Source organism: Zingiber officinale, chromosome 2B (genome assembly GCF_018446385.1).
Source record: "Zingiber officinale cultivar Zhangliang chromosome 2B, Zo_v1.1, whole genome shotgun sequence".
In the NCBI taxonomy this organism is placed as follows: Eukaryota; Viridiplantae; Streptophyta; class Magnoliopsida; order Zingiberales; family Zingiberaceae; genus Zingiber; species Zingiber officinale.
This window is the reverse complement of record NC_055989.1, coordinates 84,086,178-84,110,531: the sequence shown is the minus strand read 5'-3', so window position 1 is coordinate 84,110,531 and position 24,354 is coordinate 84,086,178. Positions and strand designations below refer to the sequence as shown.

General features: G+C 35.9%; 1 protein-coding gene across 3 annotated transcripts; it reads left to right on the top strand.

The window, feature by feature from the left end:
- The first annotated feature begins 3,995 nt into the window (after positions 1-3,995).
- On the top strand, positions 3,996-24,272 carry LOC122046099 (rho GTPase-activating protein 7-like). 3 transcript variants are annotated; one of them, XM_042606629.1, is made up of 23 exons: positions 3,996-4,198; positions 4,282-4,388; positions 7,535-7,571; positions 8,395-8,471; positions 8,896-8,966; positions 9,071-9,149; positions 9,279-9,423; positions 9,542-9,661; positions 11,698-11,775; positions 11,926-11,981; positions 12,073-12,142; positions 13,346-13,433; positions 14,418-14,661; positions 16,736-16,960; positions 18,397-18,723; positions 19,073-19,122; positions 19,907-19,967; positions 20,055-20,138; positions 21,890-22,003; positions 22,084-22,247; positions 23,335-23,404; positions 23,543-23,740; positions 23,821-24,272. In XM_042606629.1, the coding sequence occupies exons 2-23, from the start codon at positions 4,326-4,328 to the stop codon at positions 23,995-23,997; spliced, it is 2,598 nt and encodes an 865-aa protein (XP_042462563.1). In that variant the 5' UTR covers positions 3,996-4,198; positions 4,282-4,325; the 3' UTR covers positions 23,998-24,272. The 3 variants fall into 3 exon arrangements, with proteins under 3 accessions (XP_042462563.1, XP_042462564.1, XP_042462562.1); XM_042606630.1 differs by having other exon boundaries at positions 7,523-7,571; positions 16,778-16,960; XM_042606628.1 differs by having other exon boundaries at positions 7,523-7,571.
- The last annotated feature ends 82 nt before the right edge of the window (positions 24,273-24,354 follow it).

The window sequence follows — 24,354 nt, the reverse complement described above, 5'->3', positions numbered from 1 at the left end:
ACACTTGGGAACTCATGGATCTTCCTCCGGGAAGTAAACCACTAGGTTGCAAGTGGATTTTAAAGAAGAAAATAAAATTAGATGGCACGATCGATAAATATAAGGCCAGATTGGTAATCAAAGGATACCGACAACGAGAAGACCTTGATTACTTCGATACATACTCTTCGGTTTCGAGAATAACTTCCATTAGAGTATTGTTGGTTATTGCCGCTCTATGGAATCTCGAAATACATCAGATGGATGTAAAGACAGTCTTTCTAAATGGTGATTTAGAAAAGGAAATCTACATGGATCAACCTGAGGGGTTTTCTGTGCCAGGACAGAAAAAATAAGGTTTGTAGATTGGTGAAGTCATTGTATGACTTGAAACAAGCACCAAAGCAGTGACATGAGAAATTTGATAATGCCATGAAGGAATGTGGATTCAAGATCAATGAATGCGATAAATGTGTCTACATGAGAGCCACAGAGAGTGACTATGTCATCTTGTGCCTCTATGTAGATGACATACTTATCATTGAGAGTAATGATAAGATAATCAAATCCACAAAAATATGTTGAGCTCAAGATTTGACATGAAAGACATGGACCTAACTGATGTGATTCTAGGAATCAAAATTCTTAGAACGACAGAAGGACTTGTTCTTAGTCAGTCCCATTACGTGGACAAGATTCTTGAGAAATTCACCAAGGGTAATACTGTGTTGGCACGAACACCGATAGATACGAGTCAACATCTATTGAAAAATTGAGGTGAAAGTATCTCGCAGATGGAGTACTCTTGAGTGATTGGAAGTCTGATGTACTTGATGAGTTGTACACGACCAGACTTGGCCTACGTAGTAAGCAAACTGAGTAGATACACGAGTAATCCCAGTGTTGAGCACTGGAAAGGGATAACAAGAGTACTGAGGTACTTAAGGTATACTCGTGAATATGGATTGCACTATTCGAGATATCCCGCTGTGATTGAAGGATATAGCGATGCAAGTTGGATATCTAATATAAAAGACTCTAAGTCTACGAGTGGATATGTCTTCACTCTAGCAGGTGCAGCCATTTCCTAGAAATCTTCTAAGCAAACCGTAATAACCAGATCCACGATGGAATATGAGTTTGTAGCTCTTGACAAATGTGGTGAAGAGGTTGAATGAGTACGACAATTCTTAGAAGATATTCCACAATGGCCGAAACCTGTGTCGGCGATTTATATACATTGCGATAGTCAATAAATAATCGGTCGGGCACAGAGCCATCTGTATAATGGTAAGTCTAGACCTATACGTCGTATACATAATACCATTAGACAACTACTCTCAACTGGAGTTATCACTGTTGACTATGTGAAGTCAAAAGATAACCTAGTGGATCCGCTAACCAAGGGGTTAAATTGAGAGTTAGTTGCAAGCTCATCAAGAGGAATGAGCTTGATGCCGTTGTCAGCGATCAATATAGAGGACACCCAACCTATGCTGGCTGGAGATCCCAAAAACTAGGTTCAAAGGGACAACTAATCTGCACTGACTAGGCACACTGCGGGGGATAACCCAATGAAACAGTAACTAGACTAGGGTAAGCCGATGGACTTTTAATGATCAAGAAGAGTAGATGACAACTCTTGATGGATCACCTATGTGAGAAAGAAGTGGGGTCGCTTCGAAGAGAATTGGAGGCATAATTCTTAGAGCTTTTCACAGAACCAAGCGTGTTCATGGGCAAGAACGAACACACTCATGAGAACTGAGTTGTATCAGGGAGAGTCTTTGGTGAGATTTGTCATTGCTTATATAGACGACAGTATAGTTCAAAGATATCGTGTCTACTATCAGCCAGTAAGCAACCAGATCTTCACAAGGGAGGGTTCAAAGAGTAAAACCAACCTATCCTATACTTGACTCAACTGTTGAATGCTATTACATACCCTGTTTTCCATTCATGTCGGGGATTGTTGGAAATGTGAATGGAATAAAGAGGTGGAGACGAAGAGACTCTATTGTGCATGAGTTTAGTCCCACATTAGAAGTCTCTTGGCTTTATTGTTGGTTTAAATTATGACACATGCATTGATGTTATAAATATATGCATGGGGAGAGACTCTCTCACGCGTGAGTGCGCAGGGGTGGGTGCAAATCCAAGGCCCGGATTGTACTGAACCAAGGTTGACTCGTGCGCGAGCACGACTTGCACATGTCGAATGCCGAACCGGTTGAGATAAAATTTACCCAAAAGAATGAACCAACATATTGCCACTTGAATCTTGCTCAAGGGTGTAATGGAAGCATTAATGTGAAATTAATGCTGATTCCGTAACGTCTCGACATTAATGGCGGCATTAAACTTATTAATGATGATTTCGTAACGTCTCAGTATTAATGGCGACATTAATCTCATTAATAATAATTCTGTAACGTCTCGACATTAATGAAGACATTAAATTCATTAATGACGAAATTAAACTCAGCATTAAATGATCATAATTTGATCATTTATTGCAGGCAAGATGAGAGCTCCTATATAAGGAGGGTGGATCTTGAGCAAAGCGAAAGCGAAGCAAAAGCAAGAGAATTCCTCCACCTTTGTTCCCTGATTCTTTCTCTCAGTCGTGCATCCGCTCGGCTAAACTTCTTGTGATAGCACTCAGGTGCATTCTCAGTTCGCCACGAATAATCAGTGCTTGGTTGCGTTCGTGGTTTTCCTGTTATATCCTGGGAAACAGACGATCCGAGAAAACCTCGAAGCACAGCCGGAGGTGGGGCGAATATGTTTAAGGAAACTGCGTCGATCGCAGGCCTCGGTCCTCTGCTTTGTTTGTCCACTCGGTTGGACTCTTCATTTGCTGGGTCGACCACTCACCCTTCTGATCTGCCCGACCGGTCTCCCGCTCTGCCTGTCTATCTTTCAGTCTGCTCCGACACTTTGATTGCTCAGACTCTGAGGTCAGAAAACCAGCCCCTGCTGGTAACCTGAGATTATCTGCTCAGGCCATTTTAACTGTGAGTTTAATTTAATTTGAGTATTTAGATTCAGCTAATTTCTTGTAAATCTCCAGCTACAGATTGTTTGGTTTCCAACAGTTTATTGATAATCACTATAAAAACTTACATATCTCATTCATTCCTTGAATTGAAAAAGATGTAATACAAATTCATTCATATAATTACAATTCGAACACTAAAACCAAATTTTATTCAACCTAACAAAATCGACAATACTCATGAACTAAAGGTTCAATTTTTCACACCATTTCATAGAAACATACATCAATAATAATCTTAATTTTATTCTACAAACAAGAACAATAAATCAGTCAAAATTTAGGGTACAAAAACATAACTTACCTTCTATTCGAATACGTTTGTTTCTGTCTTCGAAATATAATGCAAATCACTTCTTCACGTTAGCAGTCCTTTGATTATTCCGATTACCACCTTCTTACTTTTTCAGATCCGATATTCATCAATGATCCTTGGATTGAAGATGAAAGTCAGATTTTACACCTGAAGCTTTAAGTTATATACTTGAAGGTGAAAGTCGGGTTCTGTCGTCTCTATGATTTTTGCGTTCAACGTCGAAAGAATTATTTTAGACGGTCGAGGGTGGAAGTTGGGAAGAGAGTTCGCTAAAAGTCGGAGGAATATAAAACGCGTCGTATAAAATAAAAAAAGAGTGTAATTTGGTAAATTAAAATAGATTAGAAAGTCGAAGAAAAAATAAAGTTTGGTCCGTAGAGATTAAAGACGATTTACCATTAATTTTTTATAGGAATCATCGAACCCGATTTCATAAAAAAAAAAAAATTCACCCATTAAATAAGAAAGTAAGTATTCACCGCAAACGATCCATCAGTTCAAAGTTTTAAATCAATCTTCCATTAATTAAGGCTGCTGCAAAATTAAGACCGCGTGGCCGCTGCACTATGGATCAAATAAAAAAAAACCCAACTTTTTATTCTTTTATTTATTTTTTTAACTCCACTACCACTTCAATACCCCCAACCTAATGTCGTCCAACACAAGTAAACAAACAGCTCTGTCCCCGTCTTCTGGTCCTCCATCCGTCGCTTGCTGCTCTTCGCATCCATCCTCGCAATCTAACGCCTCTCCTACTCCTTCCCACCCCCAAACCCTAATCGCTTCTTCGCCTCCTGCGCCGTGGAGTAGATCCGTCGCGGTAGCCGGCGCACAGGACAATGCGGGTGGGTGCGGTTATCCTGCCCATACAGTTTTTTTTTTTCAGCTTGCAGATGTTGTTTTGCTACTGATTTTGGAGATTTGGCAGGGTAGGGAGAGAAGGAGCGCCTGATCTGATGCAGACGGCGCGGGATGTCGTCGGCTCCGACTGCGGGGGCAATGTTCGAGCGGCATCGTGCCGTAGCACCTAATACCGTATACTTCTCTTCACCACTTTCTGATCTGCGCTCCTTTTTCTGTTAAAAGTTCGTAGTCGATTTTTTTTTTTAAAAAAAATCTTCCCGTTTGTGTTTTTAGGATTTTTTTTTTAAAAAAATACATTCGAGCACATTTACTCGCCATTCGTTGCAGTATGTTAAATGTCTGGATTTACTACTGGACTGATCTGGGAAGCAGGCGAACTTTGTTTGTTGGCTATGCCTCGTGCGATTAGGACACTGGTTCCAGGTTCATGTTACCTGACAGTCCGCAGAAGCCCAACACATTTGTTATGATTATAGATACATACGCTGATAGAATGGTCTATTACTCATGCTTTGCGATTCTTTAAACTTCCAAATGGGTGATTTCTCATCAATGATTGCGCACAGTTAAGAAAGTTTGGAGCCCATGATCCCTGAATAAGAGAGTTACGATTTGGTTATGCCGCCTAAATAAGCTAGTGATAGTGTGATAATGCTTAGCACAGCGAAGGTTACATTCCAAAGTGAACTAAGCTCAATAAGGTGAGCATGTTTTATACTTGTTCTTCGAATTGTCATTATCTATGACCTACGGGTGTACTTTTGCTTATCACACAAATGCTAGTTGGTAAGTACCTAAAAAATTATTAAACGGAGGAGACAATAATATAATACTATGAACTTGAAAATGACAATACTATCACATTGCTAATATTATGATAACATATTATGTATTACTCTTTTAACCTTATTAGCTCTAATACTAACTATCTATACTATATATTGTTAATTATACGATACTTGATGAAAGATAATCTACCTTATTATGATTGAAAACAATTTGCTATCTCACATGTGAAACTATCTTTTTCGTTAATGTTTTACTTTCATATTATCCTGTTCTGATCCAACCAAAATTTAGATTTTTTTCCCCATTCGATCCTGATACTATACAGTTCTTGACTACTATGATTTTACATGGTAGCAAAAATAGGAAATAATTAAAATGCCCATAAAAATTTAAATGCATACCAAGTAGTAAGCAAAACAATGAAACCTCCATAATTTGGAAAAGTCTGAAAGCTTGAACATCAAATGCACATCTCAGATCACATAATGATTCTTCTTACTGTAGGGGTGTCAATTCGGGTGGGTCGGGTCAGGTTGGGTTGGGTTGAGTTTTTTTTTTTAACCCAACCCGAACCCGACCCGAACTCGAGTTCAACCCAAAACACCTCAACCCGAACCCGAACCCGACCAACCCGATCAACCCGAACCCGACCCATATAACCCGAAAATCCTATTCAAAACGATTTTTTGGGGCTATTTTCCCTATAATTCTTCACTTTTATCTCAATTCTCCATCATTAGCATACAAACATGATATTAATATACATAAAAACATCTAAATTTTAAAAATTAAATTTGATTTAAGCCCCAAAAAACCCACAAAACCCTATATTTAAGTCAACCCGGGTCAACCCGAACCCGACCCGACCCAACCCGAAACTTTTTTTATTCTCCAACCCGAACCCGAAAATGCCCAACCCGAACCTGATTTTTTTCGGGTCGACTCGGGTTGGGTCGTCGGGTCGGGTTCATTTTTGACACCCCTACTTCTTAGTACCGGCTTCAATAGGATTTGGGGGCAACAATAAAAGGGAACATTAGCCTGGAAGAGTTGAGCGGAAAATATGGCAGTATGCAAGGACAATTCACTAAATTAACATAAAGTAGCATATCACATTCATAATCATAAAAATATCATTATGGCTTAGTCATTTTTCATCCTTTTTTATTTTATAATACTCCATTGAGTGAGGGAATTGTGACTTTTTCCTTGCACTTTGACACTACATGGAGTTGTATATTATGTATGCTCAAATGTGCATACGATTGCCTTAGCAATTGCTGTCGGAAAATGCACGTCGACTGACTGAATGTGCTGATGACATGGTGCTGTTGATGAATCAACTTGAGTTCCATTCTCATCACATATTATTAATATCCCTTTTTGGTCTTCATGGTTATCTCATCTCAAATTATGGTTGTTTCACACTCATCAACTAACTCTAAGATAAACATTAACAATGGAACACATGCAACAGTCAATTACCACCCTGCAAAAATAATGTACATCTACTTTATAGATAAATTATAGAAATAATGACTTATTTGGTAAATATGCATGTACAATGGGAGGTTATTTAAGAAGTCAAATAACTTTTGCTTCAACTTAAGCAAATACTAAAAGAGCATAGGTCATCTCTCAAATTATGATTGTTTTGCATCATCAACTAGCTCTAAGATAAGAATTAACAGTTCAGCACATGCAATGCAAAAACAGTATATATCTACTTTATAGATGAATTAAAGAAATGGCTTATTTGGTAATATGCATGAACTAAGGAGATTATTCAAGAAGTCAAATAACTTTTGATTCAACTCAAGCAAATTAGGAAAAGGACAAATAAAGTTTTCCTACTATTTGATTATGGTTTCTGATCATGGTGACCTATCCAAATTTTTTACCTTAAACTTCACTAAGTGTTACAACTTGTAACAAAAGACATAAGAGAAAGGGTCTTGACCTTTAATGTGTTGACTACAACAAAACAAGATTTTAAGGTGGAACCGACAACTTTTAATATTTTAGCTGAGAACACTTCACTAGACATGTTTTTAGGTGTCATTTTTGAAAAATGACGATGATGGTCTACTGTCAAAAAATATTCTGGCAGTTGAACGTCTTGGAAACACCATAAAAGAATCCCCGATACCCTCACCAATTCGAAGAGCTGGCACCATTGATTCCTTTAGTACATATTGAAATCGCACCTCAAAATGCTTACTCGACCTAACTTGACAACCTATTATTATTTTTCTAGTCCCTCTATCAAATTTGTATCTCTCTCTTAAGGTAACTATCTTCGTAAGTTGGTTGAAATGGCTTTGAAGTGGAACCTTTTCTAATATGTTTTACTATATCCAACTACTTTGTGCATCAGCATTTAATTATTTGAACTACAGTTTGTCATTCTGAAGATTCTAAGCAACTTGGTAATGGCTAATGTGCTTGCTGTACTTAATTTATAATTGCCTGAAACTTCATAACTTGACTCGGTGTTATTTATTTATTTTTTCCAGTTGTCAATGCAGGTTTTTAAAAGTGGACCATTGTTTATTTCATCTAAAGGTTAGTTTTCTTCTTTTCTAAAAGATTGAGATTATGTTGCATAGAACCAAGTTGATTTTGAGTGAATTCATTATATAAGGATGTCTATCAAGTTTAGCCAGCTAGCTTGTCTTCGTCCATGGTATACTATTTTCTTGAACCATAGATGTTATGTGGCACTTGTGAAGAAAGGTAAGCCGCTGATAGTCACTGAAATATTATGAACTTTGTCTATCTACATTTCAGATCCTTGTCTGTCAGAAACAAAGGCTCAAACTCTTCTTTGAGTTTTTTTTTTAAAATTGCCAACATGCATTGAGACTTCAATCGAGCTGTCTTCCCACTTTACAACTATTCTCTTCTTCCCACTTTACAACTATTCTCTTGCTCCTTGATTTTCCTTCCTGTTTATTAATGTTGTGAAAGGTTTTAAAATAATTAGTTTAGTCTCATATTATTATTTTCTATCATGATTTGGTTTGGAGGCTATATATAAAGCATAGGTTGTTATCTTGTTTGTTAAAATCAGTATTGTTATTGGAAGTCCAAAAAACTAAGGTATTGACCTTATTAGATAGGTAGGACTGGAATAAAAAAAATTAAAATTTATTTTTTATTAATAAATCTGTTGTCAGATATCATAATCAATAAATCTGTTATAAATGATGCTATCTAACTAATAATACATTATGAAAATCAAACATTATGAATAGTTGCATATATCAGGTTAGTTTCTTGGTACCATGATTCTATTCTTTCGTAATAATGTCTTGATTCAATGGCTGAATTAGTAGCACTAATTTGTGAGCTCTCTAACCTTTTGCCTGCATATCACAATACACAGGAATTGGTTGGAAATCATGGAAGAGGCGTTGGTTTATACTCACACGGACTTCTCTTGTTTTCTTCAAGAATGATCCTGTATGTTTGATTGATTACTTTTATTTAGAAAGTAAAGACCACTTTTTGTATGTTCCACTTGTAGTAGCTTTTATCTATAGTTTGTTGTTTGTACATAGAAAAGCCTTGACATCATAGAATAGTGGGATAATATGAGTCATTGAAATAGACTTACTAAATGTAGGTATAAAATCACATTTATTTGATCCTCAATGGTCCTTTGAGTAGCACACAGACCTGATCTAATTTTCTGTTAAAAGGTATTTATCAGAATAAATAAGCACAGCTTATTGTAGTGTTTCTCCATGATGCCTGAAACCTTATGCCATAAAAGAAACAAAAATTATTACCTCCGAATTTGATTGAATGTGGGGTGACAAAGTATAAATTTTAGCTTAAGTTGGAGCATATGCAGAATATTAATTGACTTTTGGTGGCATTGTAGAGTGCATTACCCCAAAGAGGTGGCGAAGTCAATCTTACTTTGGGTGGTATTGACCTAAATAATTCTGGAAGGTAAACTCCTTTTTTATATTAATTTTAAGTAACTATGTTTCTTTCCTAGTTTATCAGCTGCTATTGTGGATATATGTTCTGTTTGATAAAAGGTTTATTTTCAGTGTGGTTGTTAGGGAAGATAAGAAGTTACTAACTGTTTTGTTTCCTGATGGACGTGATGGTCGGGCATTTACCCTTAAGGTGCTTTACAAACTCTTCATCTCACCTTTGGACAAGTTTTACTGAGAAATCAATGGTCCACCCTTGTGAAAATTACTTTGGCTGTTTATGGACAATTAATCTTGTTAGCTTTTCTTATGGCTGTGCCAGGCAGAATCTGTGGACGATTTGTTTGAATGGAAAACAGCTTTGGAGCATGCACTTGCTCAAGCTCCAAATGCTGCCCTTGTGATGGGACATAATGGAATTTTTCGTAATGATAATGGGGATACTTTTGAAGGATCATTCCATTATTGTAAGCCCCAGTTATCTTAAGCTCTGATTTTCTTTACTTAACATAGACTAGTAAAGATTGGAATTATTGTACCATCTAATTGTCTAATTTGATTGTTAATTTTTTGAATCATGGGCAGGGAGGGACAAGCGGCCTATCAAATCCTTGGTTGTTGGTAGACCAATTTTGCTCGCCCTTGAAGATATTGATGGAGGGCCATCCTTTCTAGAAAAGGCTTTATGCTTTCTTGAGAAGTTCGGTGAGTCCCAAAACCCCAAAACAAATATGCCATTTTAGTCTTTGAATATCCTAATTCTAATTTTTTTGTGGACTTTTAGTATTTTCCATATTTGATAGATTTTAATATGCTTGATAATTATTGATAGTGTTGGTGAGCATGCTCATCACCTCTACTCATCCTAAGAAGTTTTGGAGCTGGTATAGAGGTACATAGCAAGAACAAAGTAGTGACATCACGATGAAGTTTTGGTTTGCATGCCCATTTAGATAATTAGTCTTAAGGATTTATATTTCATTTTACTCACATTCCTCCTCTGCAAGTCTTCCCTATACATGGAATGTTCAAACTGTAAAAAAAACCAAAAGTTTGGCATCTTATATGAAATCATTTTACCCTACTCTGCCCGCCCCTTGATTTCTTTTATGAATCATCTAAGGCTTTGTTTGCTTGGAGTGGTGGAGAATGAGAGAAAGAAGAGAAGAGAGGATGGTGATGGAAGGGAAAGGAACCTTGTCTTCTGCCCAAAGTCATTAGCATGATCCATCCATAGCTTCCTCCCTGCTGAATGCCATAACAACAAAGCTACCAACCATTGCCGGTGTGCTCTTATTAGCTATACCGCCGGCGGCAGCACCACCCCCTCCCCTCCCTCCCCTCTCTTAATTATACTCTCCATCCATAATTTACCATATATTATATTAACTTTCAACATGTAGTATTACTATCAACATTTAAACAGCTCTTTGCCCAAGGCCTTTATGTTTCAGAATGTTTCCCTTTTCTGACTTTATGCATAATGCCCTTGCTTTCCAAACTGAAGCATGAATAATTCTACCTCATCAGAAGAGATCTGCATTTGGATTGAAGGCTGCTCTCTAGTAGTTAGGGGGCGTTTAGTTTAGGGTAATAGGAGTGGGGAATGAGAATGAGAATCATTGATTCCCATTGTTAATGTTTGGATTATAGGAATATGAATACAAATAAGGGAATGAATCCTTGAAATTGGGTAATGACTCATTCCCATGTACCTCCCCTTCAATGAGCCATTATCCTATTTTCATCAATCAAAATATTCCCTTATTCCAAAAATACCCTTGACTTAAAACTAAAATTTTCTCCATTAATATCAAATATCAAAATATATTTATTTATTTTTTCTTTTATATCACTTATCTCTCCTTATTCTCTCTCATTATATTTTCTCTCTCATCATTTTATCACACACTTTCTCTCTCCTTAATCTCTCCTATCACACTCTCTTTCTCTCTCATCATACTTTCTCTCTCCTCAATCTCTTCCATCGCACTCTCTTCCTTCTTTTGTTCCTCATCACACTTTCTCTCTCATCACACTTTCTCTCTCCTCAATCTCTCCCATCACACTCTCTTCTCTTTTTTTTCTCATCACACTTTCTCTCTCATCATACTTTCTCTCTCCTCAATCTCTCTTATCACACTTTATCTCTCCTCAATCTCTCTTATCACACTTACTCCTTTTTTCCTCAACACACTTTCTCTCTCATCATACTTTCTCTCTCCTCAATCTCTCCCATCATATTGACTGTTCTTTTTTCTCTCACCATACTTTCTCTCTCCTCAATCTCTCTCATCACACTCTCTCTCCTCATTTTTTCTCACTATATTTTCTCTCTCTTCATCCTCCCTTATCATACTTTCTCTCACATCATATTTTCTCTTATCATGCTCTCACCAATCACACTCTCTTTTTTCATTTTCTCTCATCACATTTTCTCTCTCTCTTCATTCTTTCTTATCACACTTTCTCTCTCATCATTCTCTCTCATCATATTTTTCTCTCACATTCATCTTTCTCTCACATCTAATTTTTTCTCTTATTTTCCTTTAAGGGTAAAAAAGGAAACTTTGATTTATTCCGATAGAAGATATACAACTAACAAACATTACTTTTAAGAGTGATATCCATGCTCATACCCATTCCCATTCCACAATACAATGATTCCGATTCCGATTCCTATTCCTAGGAAAGAACCAAATGCCCCCTTAGCTAATCAGCTTAAGGAATAAAATTTTCAGGAACAAAGGTGGAAGGAATTTTGCGGCAAGCTGCTGATGTCGAAGAAGTTCATCGAAGAATCCAAGAATATGAGCAAGGTTTGTGTCCTTTTTCTATTGAATTAGTAATTTTTAGTGTTTGCTGATCTAGCCTTAATCATAACCAGCGATATTATGTTTTGATTTTTTTTGTATTTTTCGGAATTATATATATTGTTATTAAGATGAGTTCATTGACACTTTTTCCAGGAAAGATTGAGTTTGCAGCTGATGAGGATGCCCATATTATTGGTGATTGTGTCAAGGTTCTTTTACATCTCTTTCAGTGACTAGATAACAAACCTCTAATTTTAGAGTTTACTTTGATCAATTACTAATATTCATAGAACTCTGCAGTATGTTCTTCGGGAGCTACCATCATCTCCAGTTCCAGCTTCTTGCTGTACTGCATTGCTGGAAGCTTATAGTATGCCTATATGTTTATATGCATTTTTGTTCTCAATGGTGCTATAATGTGCATATATGCCCTAAATTTGATCATTACACAAACAGAACACTTATACAATAGCTGTTGGAATGGTTTTTCAAATTGTTTATATCTCCTCTGTTGGATTAATTTTACAGGGGAAATTGTTGAATCTATTGCATAAAGATTAACTTCGGATATCTATGCATATCGTATCTGGAATCCATCCCACTTTGTAGTGAAAAAACTTAGGCGGTCCACCTATTGAAAAGCGAGAGTTCAAGTAAATGATATATTATCAAGGCACTTGCATAATTGAGCAATCTAAGGAGGATTTACTTATTATGCTAGCAGGAAATGTACTTGTGCTTTTCAGCATTTTAGACAAAAATCTATCTTTAATGACCCCTTTAAACTCCAATTTGTTTGTGTATATTCAGTGACATTTAAAACAATTCTATCTCATTTTCATTCAAATTGCTCACTTGGCTTTGTTGTACCTCAGTCATTTTTAGTCCAATACCTTAGTCTGCCCTGCATCTTCTTTGTAGCTGAGCTGCCTAAGCTGATCAATCGAATCCATTTATGACTGGTGTATTGGGGAACTTGTAATATCCCTGAATCCAAAATTGGTTTGAAAAGGGAAATGCACATATATTTTCATCACCACAGGCAGGGGCTGATATGAAATGGGATGCCATTTTGAGGGCAGTGCGATGACTTCCTCGTATCTGATTAATGTTGGCATATTGATGGAAAGGGTTGTCTTCTGTTTTAATAGACTCAGGAACTCTCTATAATCCTGTTAAGAAAATGGGTTATACTGCTTGGGATTGAGAACACGACCTACAATCAAAGATCATTGATCAAGCTATAGTTTAGCAAACTGGTCAGTTGAATTAGTTGAACTTCTCTGGGTTTTAGTAGATGTTTACAAGGCTAAGGGTTTGATGATTGCTTTTACTTGGTAATATTGAGTCTTTAATGCTGTTGCTAATATTTCTACAAATTATATCATATTGAGCATTCTTTTCTATGTAATTGAAATGTTGTAATTTTCTTATCATTATCATATACTTTTTTATGCAAATTAATGTTTGAATGAGTATAATTATTTAATTATACATCATTATCTTTTCTATGATTTCTTTCTGTCTTTTTGTATTGCTGTGTCATGTGCCTACCCTTTTCCTATATTTGTAGGATTGACAAACAATGAGGCTCGTGTAAATGCTATGCGCACTGCTATTACTGAGACATTTCCTGAACCAAATCGGCGATTGTTGCAAAGGTTGTTTCTAAACTTGTGTGATTATCTAATCTATTTCTAGTCACACTATAATTTTTTGGTGCACTTTGATGCTATGATCCTTTGACTAATTTCTCTTATGAGGTTCATTTAACAGGCTAATACCTTGGTCACTCTTATAGTTTTTTTTTTTTTTCAGTTTCCTTAATAGCATTGCACTAAGGAAACTCCTGCACTATGCTAAATGATCATTTCTGGAATATCCATCAGCTAGTTTAAGATTGAGGATAAATTCTTGTGATGCAAGTCATCTTGGATAGTGTTTCTCAGTTTTCTATTTTCTTTTCAAGGAAATATTCCTGAAAATGCATTTTATCTCGTTAACAGAGAAACAAGGGCAATGGAAATAAATAATACTTATGGTTGCACAAAGATAATTATATAGACAAGTTAAATAGTGTAAGAATAAGTGATTGAAATAATATTTTAAAAATGTCATTAAGATTACTTTAACTAAATAAAATAAATTACAAAAACAAAGTAATATTAGATTTAGTTTTCAATATTAAAATTAATGCTTAATAACTCAATTGTTAACTGTGAACATGATACAATAAAGTATTGAAATACTGCACAGGCAATTAAATAAAAGTGTATTTTTATTATTTTATTAATTTCTTATATGTTATGAAAATATTAAAATATACTTATTCAAATTTACAAATATCATCAACTTTTAAATAAAATTTATTTATTTTATATCATATATTCCTTGTGTTCAAACTTTTTATAAAATTGGTTATGATACCAATTGTGAAGTAGTTCCATCTTGGATTAATTTACTGAATCATGGATGTCACCTATACCATCTTGTTTTTATGCTTTAACACGGTGTGATTGCCAAAAAGGCCACTAGATAATGTCTTGATAACAAGATGACATTTGGTATTCCATCTTCTGTGTGTTGATCAATGCCTTAATTGCTAGTTGTATTTGATTCTTATTCTTTGCCTTTTCCTTTATTAGGATTTTGAAAATGATGCATGTCATCTCTTCGCATACTGCTGAGAATCGGATGACTCCATCTGCTGTTGCTGCTTGCATGGCCCCTCTTTTACTAAGACCTCTTTTGGCTGGTGAATGTGATTTGGATGATGATCTCGACTCAAATGGTGACAGTTCTGCTCAGCTTCTAGCAGCAGCAAATGCAGCTAACAATGCTCAGGCCATTATCATAACTCTTTTAGAGGAGTATGAAACCATATTTGATGTATGTTTCTAACCTATTAATTGTAAAATTGTTTATGCACGCATTATATTTTATGTTTTGGAGTAAAATCATGGAATCAAGCTACAAACTAACTTGATTTTATACGAACAGAAGTTGTATCTATTTGAACATCTGACTCAATGCTTATTGATTGGGTCGACCTGGTACTGGTCTGATCTGATCACTCGATTCCAATCTTTGCATCAACCATTGCTGATAGAGACCATTTCCAATAGTCACCTAATGATTAGATGAGCAAACACCTGAAGCTGACCTTTTTTACCCTCTTTTCCCCTACCTATATGGGTTTCCCATGTTCAACACTCTTAACTGGCTCAACTCTATTATGCTTAGTCCTTTCTACTTGCCTTAGCAAAGATTTGGTTGTGAAGGTTAGCAAAATATTCACTGAGAGAAATACTATGTTAAGCTTTTGATATGCAGAGTTGATAGTTCAAAAGACAGTTAGTTTGGATGAATAAACAGCTCACTTATCTCTCACTTTTGAACTCAATGTAATGTATGAACAATTCAGTTTTGTCTGTCTTCCAGTGAAATATGTTGCTAGAATTTTGGTAAATTCATAACCTATTGTATAGTCTTATCTGCAACAGTCTTTAGCTTTGACCTCAGTTCCTACTAGCTTGAAGTTCTTGCATTTGATAAATAATGTCTTCTGCTTTATCTTTTTTCTTTAATTTGGCTATTACGTATGGTTTATTGTAAGTGAATCAAATGGGAGTGTTACTTGTGATAGGAGAGTACAATATCTTGTAGTATCTAAGCCATATATATATATATATATATATATAAACATTTGGTTCTGTAGAGACATGCTTCACGGATTATGCTAGTTGCCCTTTAATCTCACATCTTCTTGCGACATTCATGACCCAATTGATCCAATGCCCTAGGTTTGACAAGGATCCATGTCTGTAAATGGGGAATCCTATAGAATTCTGTTTTTATGATTCTCATGTTGTATATGAATACAAGTTTTGCGATGCTGATTGTGAGCTTTAATAAAAAAAGGTAGATCGGCTACCTTAACGGCCCCCTAGTGCTGGCCGGCCCCACAGATATGGAGGGAGATAAATGTAGGTACGGGAGGTTGCATTAGGTTTTGGAAACCATCATAGAACTGCCAACAACTTCATGGACATAAATAATAATCTTATTTGTCATAAGATTGGGTGATTGCCTGTAACCTTACAAAGAGTCTTATGTAACCTATTTGTTGGGATTCATGACCTGTTCATCTCGTGTGATGGCCTAGGTTACTATGTTCTAGTCTTGATATAACATACATGGTGATTCTACATAGTCTTCTCAAATAATTTACCATAATCCTTTTTCTCTATTTGAGGTGCTGCCAACTTGAGATTCGGGGTTCGAATCTCAGCATAGTCGAGATAAATGCCTCCTTCATGCGCCAATCATTATTCTAAAGGCTAGTAGCCACTTGTGATTTATCTCCTCTGACTCCGTGTTGGTTCAGGGACGAGTTGCCGGGGGCGTTCGGGGTGAGCGCAATCACCTTTTGCCAATTTTAGCTACATTAACTCTTATTTTCTCCACTGGCTACTTTTCCTTCAATCTTGCTCACTATAGCGGCCAACCTATCTTCCAAGTCACCACAACATTGTCAAACATTTTTAGGAAGAGCTGGTTCTGTAATTTTGGTCCTTGAAGGTTAAAATTTTGTCATGAAGTTTTGTACAGATTCTATTTTTTCATAGTTCAGTATTTCTCACTTAGTTATTCTTAAGGTCTGTTGAAATTCTTTTTCTCCATAATCATAAGTTCATAACCATTGACTCATCCATGTCTTGCATTTATTTTGTTATGCAAATTGTATATCATCATATTCGTTCAATGGGAAAAAAAATCCATATATGTATGCACACATTTGTTTTTCTAGCCATTGTTTTTACACTTCTGTGGCTCCAAACAGGGTCTGTTAATTATTGAAATCATAGGAAATTAGATATTCTCTTTTCTGTTTGACTTGATGTGTCTCACTCCCATATTTGGATATCATCTTATATGTAATTATTAGCTTTTACCTTTACAGGATAGTAATTTGCAGGGATGCTCACTGTCTTCTGACTCTCAGATTGGAGACACTGGCAGTGAAGAATCTACAGTTGATGTGAATGCAGATATTAAAGATAATGGTTATCATGACGCAGAAAATGATGCAGAACCAGAAATGGAAAGTGATAATGATGAGCGTGTGCTCAGTGGAAAACTGAGCGGAAGCAGTGGATACGCTGGCAGTGATCTTTATGACTACAAGGTATGTTCTTATTTTTATGGTGGCAGTCTAGTACTTCTATTTCTATATTGCATATATTATTTACTTTACAAAGGATTGATTCGTTTAGACTGTATTTTAGGTGTTTTCTGTAAATATTGAATGTTAGCTTTGAAAATACGTCCAAATTTCAAAAGATGTTTGCCTGCAATCTGTTTTAATGAAGGTTTGCTATACCAAGATTAAAGAACTGTCTGAGTATTTTGGTTGAGATTGTTAATTTCAAGCTAATTACCATACTTTTTCTTTTTATCAAAATGCTCATGTTCCTATCGTCTGCAAATAAGTGATGGCTGCTCTAGTTAAGGATTTCTGGTGCCTTTTCTTTTCTACTTGGTACATTTATACAACATTATCTTACCATACAAGTTTTCTTGTAGCTGTTGTCCCATAGTGGCATATAAACAGTAATAGACTACAGTGTAGAATGACTGATTACGTCTAGTTATTTGGTTCCAAGAATTTTAGAACATGATTGTCTAAAGTCCATTTGTAGTGTTAATTGAGTTTATACGATTAATTGGTTTAGGAGTTCGGTGGAGTTGTAAGCTTCTTGTTGTTGAGTCTCTTGATGATTGATATTTTTCCATCCGGCGTGTCTCAAAAAGGTGCCACTCACCAACTGTGGTGGCAGGCAGCTTGAAGGTACCAGGGCAACCAGTCAGACAAATTTGTGCTGGTCTGCATGCTGCCTCAATCATTCAGTCTCCCTACAACCAGCCAAACTTCGCTGTTCATGTTTTGATTTTGGCTCATCATCAAACTTGGTATGAAACCTGGGGCAGATGTGTGCGCTGTATGCCACAGGCTTGTACAAAATTGAACTTTGTAGAGCATTTCTAAGTCCTGCAAATACTGGGCAATGGAGCTTGATTGTGGCAGTCCAATATTCAATCGTTCCAAATTTTTGCAATTGTAGGTTTGGAGATACTCAGTGCTTTGGTACAGTGTTTCCAGGTTAAAGCATTTTTTGTTGATATATGCAACTATGTTTTGAGATCTGAACTGGCAAAAGTTGGCTCTCTTATTCTATCAGTCTATTTCATTAGGCCACATAACAGAAAAGATCAGATCCTTCAGAGAATAGGAAAACCAGGTCAATCTGTGTGAGATGCATTAGCTTTGACTATTTCTAGTTTTTTAACAGATGTACTGGCATTCTAGTTCAGACCTTGATCTTTAATATGGATATATTGTTGAAACTTGTATGGAATTTACAATATCCTAGTATTGTGAATAATCTTGATGATGTTATTATATCAATACATTCAACACAACTTCAATTTTATTGTGAAGTGTTTTTCTTAATTTCCTAGTCTTGCTTCATTAATGGTTATATCATGCTTCCATTTCTGTCACTATTGACTAGTCCTTTCCAGTTTGGGATCCAATACTATACTAATGTCTTTGAAAAGCAGGTCTTTGCTGGTGACGATTCAGATACGGAGTCTCCTGAGAATCAGGCTTCAGCTATGAAACCTGAGTTGCTTACGGGGTCTAGAACTCACTATGATGAGCATGTTTCATCAATCAAAGGTACACAGAACCCACTGATTGAGAAGGATTCCTCTGATGCCTTGCCTACACAAGAGTCTCCCTTGTTAATGGGAGAGATTCTATCTTCCCTACATCAAGGAACTTCTATTCATGCTCATGCAACTGAATATAGTGCTGAGAGATACTCGATTAAAGTGAATGGATCTCACACGCAAATGAAGCACAGTAATTTTTGGGGTCGCAATAATGTAAGTTACTTTAATTTAATGTGTTTGCTTGATGACAGTTAATTGTGTATAATGAGGATCAAAAATAGTTTATAAAAATTCAGTTTTTGTATTATGTTTCTACTATTGAATGCATTTTGTGAGTTATTTTTATTTGATGATTTAGAATGGGACATTATCTTTGTTCATAGGCTAATCAAACCAGGCTGTGTTTTTCTGTTGCATATTTCAGCATTTGTGTGTAACTTGTGAAAAGAGTTTTTTTTTGTCATTGTATTTGATAATATGATCAATCATGTTATTAAACTTTTATATATTTTGTATAAATGAGTGTATTAGATAATATATTTATTTAATTGACTACTTTCAGGTCAGAAAGAATCAGCCACTTGAACAAGTTGATTCTTCTGGTGAAGAAGAGTAAGTTATGGAGCTTCAAGAATATGCAACATAATATTGTACATATGACGCTATTTTTCAGAATTCTTGCATCGCAACTTATATCTTGAGGCTTTTTATTGCTCAATCATTATCCCTACCTTTTGGGGTGAATCATCAGGATGAAATTCTTTGAATATAGTATGTGATTTATTATGTCCATGTCTCAACAACTTGTGTGTAATTTTTTTATCCCACACACAAACTTCAAATTTCCTTGATATTATGCTGCAATTCAATTTGTACCTTCATTTTAAATTCATAGCATCTTTATAGTATTTGATTTTATGTTTATGGAAGAGGGACAGATGAATACAAATGTAGTTTAGTACCCTATGAACTGTGTCACTAAGAGTATCATTATAGTGATCAATGGAGACAAATTTTGACAGATATGGTTGATCAAGGTTTCCAATGTTATGTTTCTAGCGCCATAAGCTTGGCTCCTAATTTTTTACCTGCTAGTTGCTAGTTCAGATGCCAGTCCATTGTGACTATCTAATGACATTCTCATTAATGTGTCTCACTTGGTGGGGGAGATCCATGCAGCTAATGTCAAAAGCTGAAACATGATACTATATAACATACCTTGAGTTTGTTGTGATGTTGGTTTTTGAGTTTCTTTTTCCTTTTTTCCCTGAAAAAGTTCAATTGTTTGAGTTGTTCTTTTCTTTTATGGTTGAATAGACTGCAATATCTGGTAAAATTTTGCCATGAGTTCACACAGAAAATGTTTTCATTGCTAATTAGAATCTAATTTTGCTAGGCTTGCTATTCAGAGGCTTGAGATCACAAAGAATGACCTTCAGATAAGAATAGCCAAAGAGGTCTGATTGGTAACTCTTTCAAAACAGTTGTTGTCAGCTAGTGATAATTTTAAAATATGCTCTAAAACAATCTTTAATTCTCTTTAGACGAAAGGCAATGCTATTCTGCAAGCAAGCTTGGAAAGAAGGAAACAAGCTTTGCATGAGCGTCGATTAGCTCTGGAACAAGATGTATACATTTTTCATTTCTCAATAAACCATATATCTGAATGATCTTCGTGGCATGCAGCTTCTTGGTTACTCTTTTGTCAGTTTTCTTTACTTTGTTCTGGCTGGAACTTCTACATTAAATTAGATCATGGATTTTGTTTCTTATAGTGTAATTTTTTTCATCCTCATTGGCATATATTGTTCCTTTACATTGCTATTGGAACTCTTCAATGCTAGTTGACATAAACCTACAAGATGAATTAACTTTATCTTTACTCTAATGAATAGGCATAGGTTATGCTATTGCATTCCTCACATTATATAGTTCCTCAAATGTTTATCCCAGCATCAACCAATGGATGCCAATCTTCAAATTTTCTCAATACACTATCATTTGCTTGATCTGCATGATGATTTTTATCTTTCAGTTTTTTAAGTCTGCATCATTCTCTTCCTTTTGAAATCTTAGTTTGAGCTATTTGATAGAATTGATTCATGAATCAGATTATTGTTGCATCAAACTAATATTGCTTTACCTGAACAATAAGTCTTTTAAAACTAATACACGCCAGGTACTCACCAACATCGAGTCATTATTCTATTTGGCCAATATCATATACTATTGGTCTCATGGATTTGTCACATGGTGGAATTTGACTCCAAGGTGAAGCGCTTCCTGGTCAGTTACCTATCTGGGATTGTTCTGCTTTGAGCATGCTTAACTATGGAGTGCTTACGAAGAGCTTAGCCAATTTCACTAAAAAGCGTCTCATGATTGAGAATGCACATTTAATCCATTTAAGATATTGCACACCAATGACCCAACTACATTTTCAATGCTTCAATGAGTGTTCCAATATGTTCCTGTGCTTCAAGTCTTAGAAACCTGCTATGAGCCGCACCCTTGTTTGAGCTCTCAGCGATGCCTCCCCTGTCCTCATCATATGGAGAAATATTGGTAGAAAGTTATGATAGTATTCATAAATGATAAATTGGAAAATTCATCTACGTTCTCAGAGCTCCTATATATAGAAACAATAAACAGATGGAGGAGGCCTTGATTGCCAGTCAAACATATGAATATAGAACTAAAGATAAGAATCAAGTGCAATCTCTATTTTGGAAGAATTAATTATTATTGTTGTTGTTGGTGGTGTAACTGGTGTTTTGATTATTCCTAAAAACATATGCTGAAGTCAATTTTATACTTGCTTAAAAATCACTTCATCTACTTATTTGCTTGTACTTGGCATACTAGTTAACAATTTCTTCTAATTTCCAATGCTGCTTAGTGTAAGATCATTTAGCCTGATGTTGAAGCTTATTAATAAGGTATACCTTTTGCATACCTTCTTGTACTGATGTTTATAAGTATGTCACTGCCATACAATTTCATTTTGGCAGTTCTTGGTACTGTCACATTTATGTGAAAAAGAAATACTTAACCACAAATCATCTTCCTATTCTAATAATTAAATAGGTGTTTGGTGCTGACTAGTTCCCTGTTCTTAAAAGCTAAGCCTAGGAAGCTATATGTAATCTTTAGGAAATATGCATTTGAAACAAAAATAAACCATTAATGTATACTGATTAAATATTGATTTTATTTCAAGGACTTGGATAGGTTGGTGTTGCAAAAATCCTAGTTTAAATTTTGTTAAGAATTCCCAATTTCAAATTAGTCATTTTCCTCTATTTTTCCAGCACAATGTTGCTTAAGTTCTTGGTAACTCGAGGAAGCCTATTTCTCAACGTTTAGAATTTTCCATTAGGTATCAAGACTACAAGAGCAGTTGCAGGCTGAGAGAGATCTTAGAGCTGCTTTGGAGGTTGGTTTAAGCATGTCTTCTGGACAGTTTTCTAGCTCACGCACGATTGATTCTAAGGTCTGCTTGCTGTGTTCTTAATTTACCCCTTATTTAAGTGAATATATCAAATTCTTAAACATGTTGCACTTTCTACGAAGACAAGGGCAGAACTTGAGGAGATTGCTCTTGCTGAAGCAGATGTTGCTAGATTGAAGCAGAAAGTTGCAGAGCTCCATCTCCAACTCAACCAACAAAGCCAAAACCAATATGGATCAGCCCCTTCTGATATATATCTGCACCTTCCTTCTCATCTCACTCAACCGTAAGTGGCCTTTTAAAATGTTTCCAAATAAACTTTATTTGACTATGAATTCTCTGCAATAAACTCCTTTTGTCAGGACACTAAAATCGTGTGTTGACCAAATGCTGGCATTTTAGTCCTTTATTTTTTTGCCTAATTTGTTTTGTTAATTCTTACTGTCAAATTGAGTCAGTTATTAAATTAATTGGTTTACTTATATTGACTGCTAGTGGTTCCTTTTTGGTACCTTTTCTGCTGCGACATTGGGTAAAATTAAGTGCTAATTAGATTGATTTCATGAGCACTGTAAGATGCTTACTGGGCTATAATTTCCACCTAATCTAGTGTACATGCAAAGGAATTTTCTCTCTATTCTTTGGTTTCCTTGATACATTGCAATTCAATTATATAGGCCAGATTATTTTTTTTTTCCTTCCCATATAGCGTGGTGATATGAAATGCAAACTTACCAATAACGGAGTCTGATTCAAGGTGAAGCAGTGTTTCTTATGAGGGTGGGAAAGGTACTGTGGAACAAAATGGATGAAGGGAAAGAAACATAAAGGCAGAGAAGGAAATTGATAGTCTGTTTGTGTTTCCTTGAACGGATAAAAAAACATGATTTCTTTCCTTCATCTCCTTGGGAGCAAGAGGAAATGATTCTTTAGTTTATGAAATTGAATTTTCAAAAAAAAAACCTTAAAAAATTTAAAATAAGATGAACAAAAAAGTTATATTTTGATTTTTTTTTCCCCCTGTTCAAATTAGCAGAATTGAATCCAACTTTGTGCTTTCTGCCCGACCAATTTTAACAGAAGTCATTTTGCCCAAAACTGGAGAGTGTTTCCCTAGTTTCCTTTCATTCATTTTCTCCCAAGGAAATGGGGTAAAAGGCGGTGTCCTCCGGTACTTCCTGCCCCCATTTCTCTTCCTACCCTCGTAGGTAACATGGTCCAAAGGAGGCTGATGAATAGCCCATAGATGTTAATTTCTTGTTCCCTAGACTACCATGGGCCGGCGCCCTTTAACTTTCTGTTTCAAAAAGTTCTTTACATGTGTATCTATATATTCCTTGTATTGCTACTGCATTTATGTGAACTTATTGCAGGAAGATTGTCCAACAAGATTTCGATATGAGCCTTGCCTTTTGTAATCATGAAAAGAAACAACTAAGTGAGGTATGCTTAATCATTACCATCAGAAAGTACATGTTCACAAGAGAACATCGAAACATGTGGCTACTGCATTGGACATCCCGTTCTTTTTTTGGTAAAATGGTGTTTTACATGAATAGCCAATTTCTTATCGAATTGCAGGAAAGCTCATCAGCGACAGATTGGAGGAGAACAATGCCAGAAGAACCTCCATATACTGGTTCCAAGCTACCTTCGAGGAAGCATTCTGCTGATAAAACTAGTCTGAATGATTTAAGAGGCTTGGAGATCGCAGCATCAACCAGCATGTCCTCTCAAGTCAAGGCAGCTATTGTGGAGAACTCGCCTAAGATCGCTGAGGTAAGTGAAGTGCTTTTAAACTTTTAGTTCTTCGGATCCACTATTTATCTCTGTAAATACTCGAGGAAATCTACCATCAGGTTGCAGAATATCCTCGGCAGCTAGCAGGGGCTTCTTCTACGCTGGCAGAATTGACCACCCGACTTGATTTCTTCAAAGAGAGGAGATCACAACTAATGGAACAACTCCATAGTCTCGATCTAAGCCACGGAGCGCCCTCTCAAGGTATACCGCACAAATCCACCCCATGGAATTGATCCCAGATGAGGCACAACCACTGCTTGTACATCCGCGACCCATGGAACCCACTTTAAGGCTTAGTTCACTTGTAACTTCTTCTGGTTAAGTGTTCATTATTTGGTGTTTACTTCTGCAGGAATGTAAATTTTGTTCGGTTTCTTGTACTTCTCCACGTGGTGGTGTATTTTCATCAATAATGGTCTTTTCTTGTGCTGGCTTGCCTTCAGCTATTTGTTCTCAAAACAAGATACCATTATAACGTCTTGATCTCGAAATATGCTTTTCTTTCTTACATTTTGTTTCATTAAGTTGTGAAAGAGACTGATAATTCATTTTTTGCTATTGTGTTTCATGAAACTTTTGTTACGAGTTCT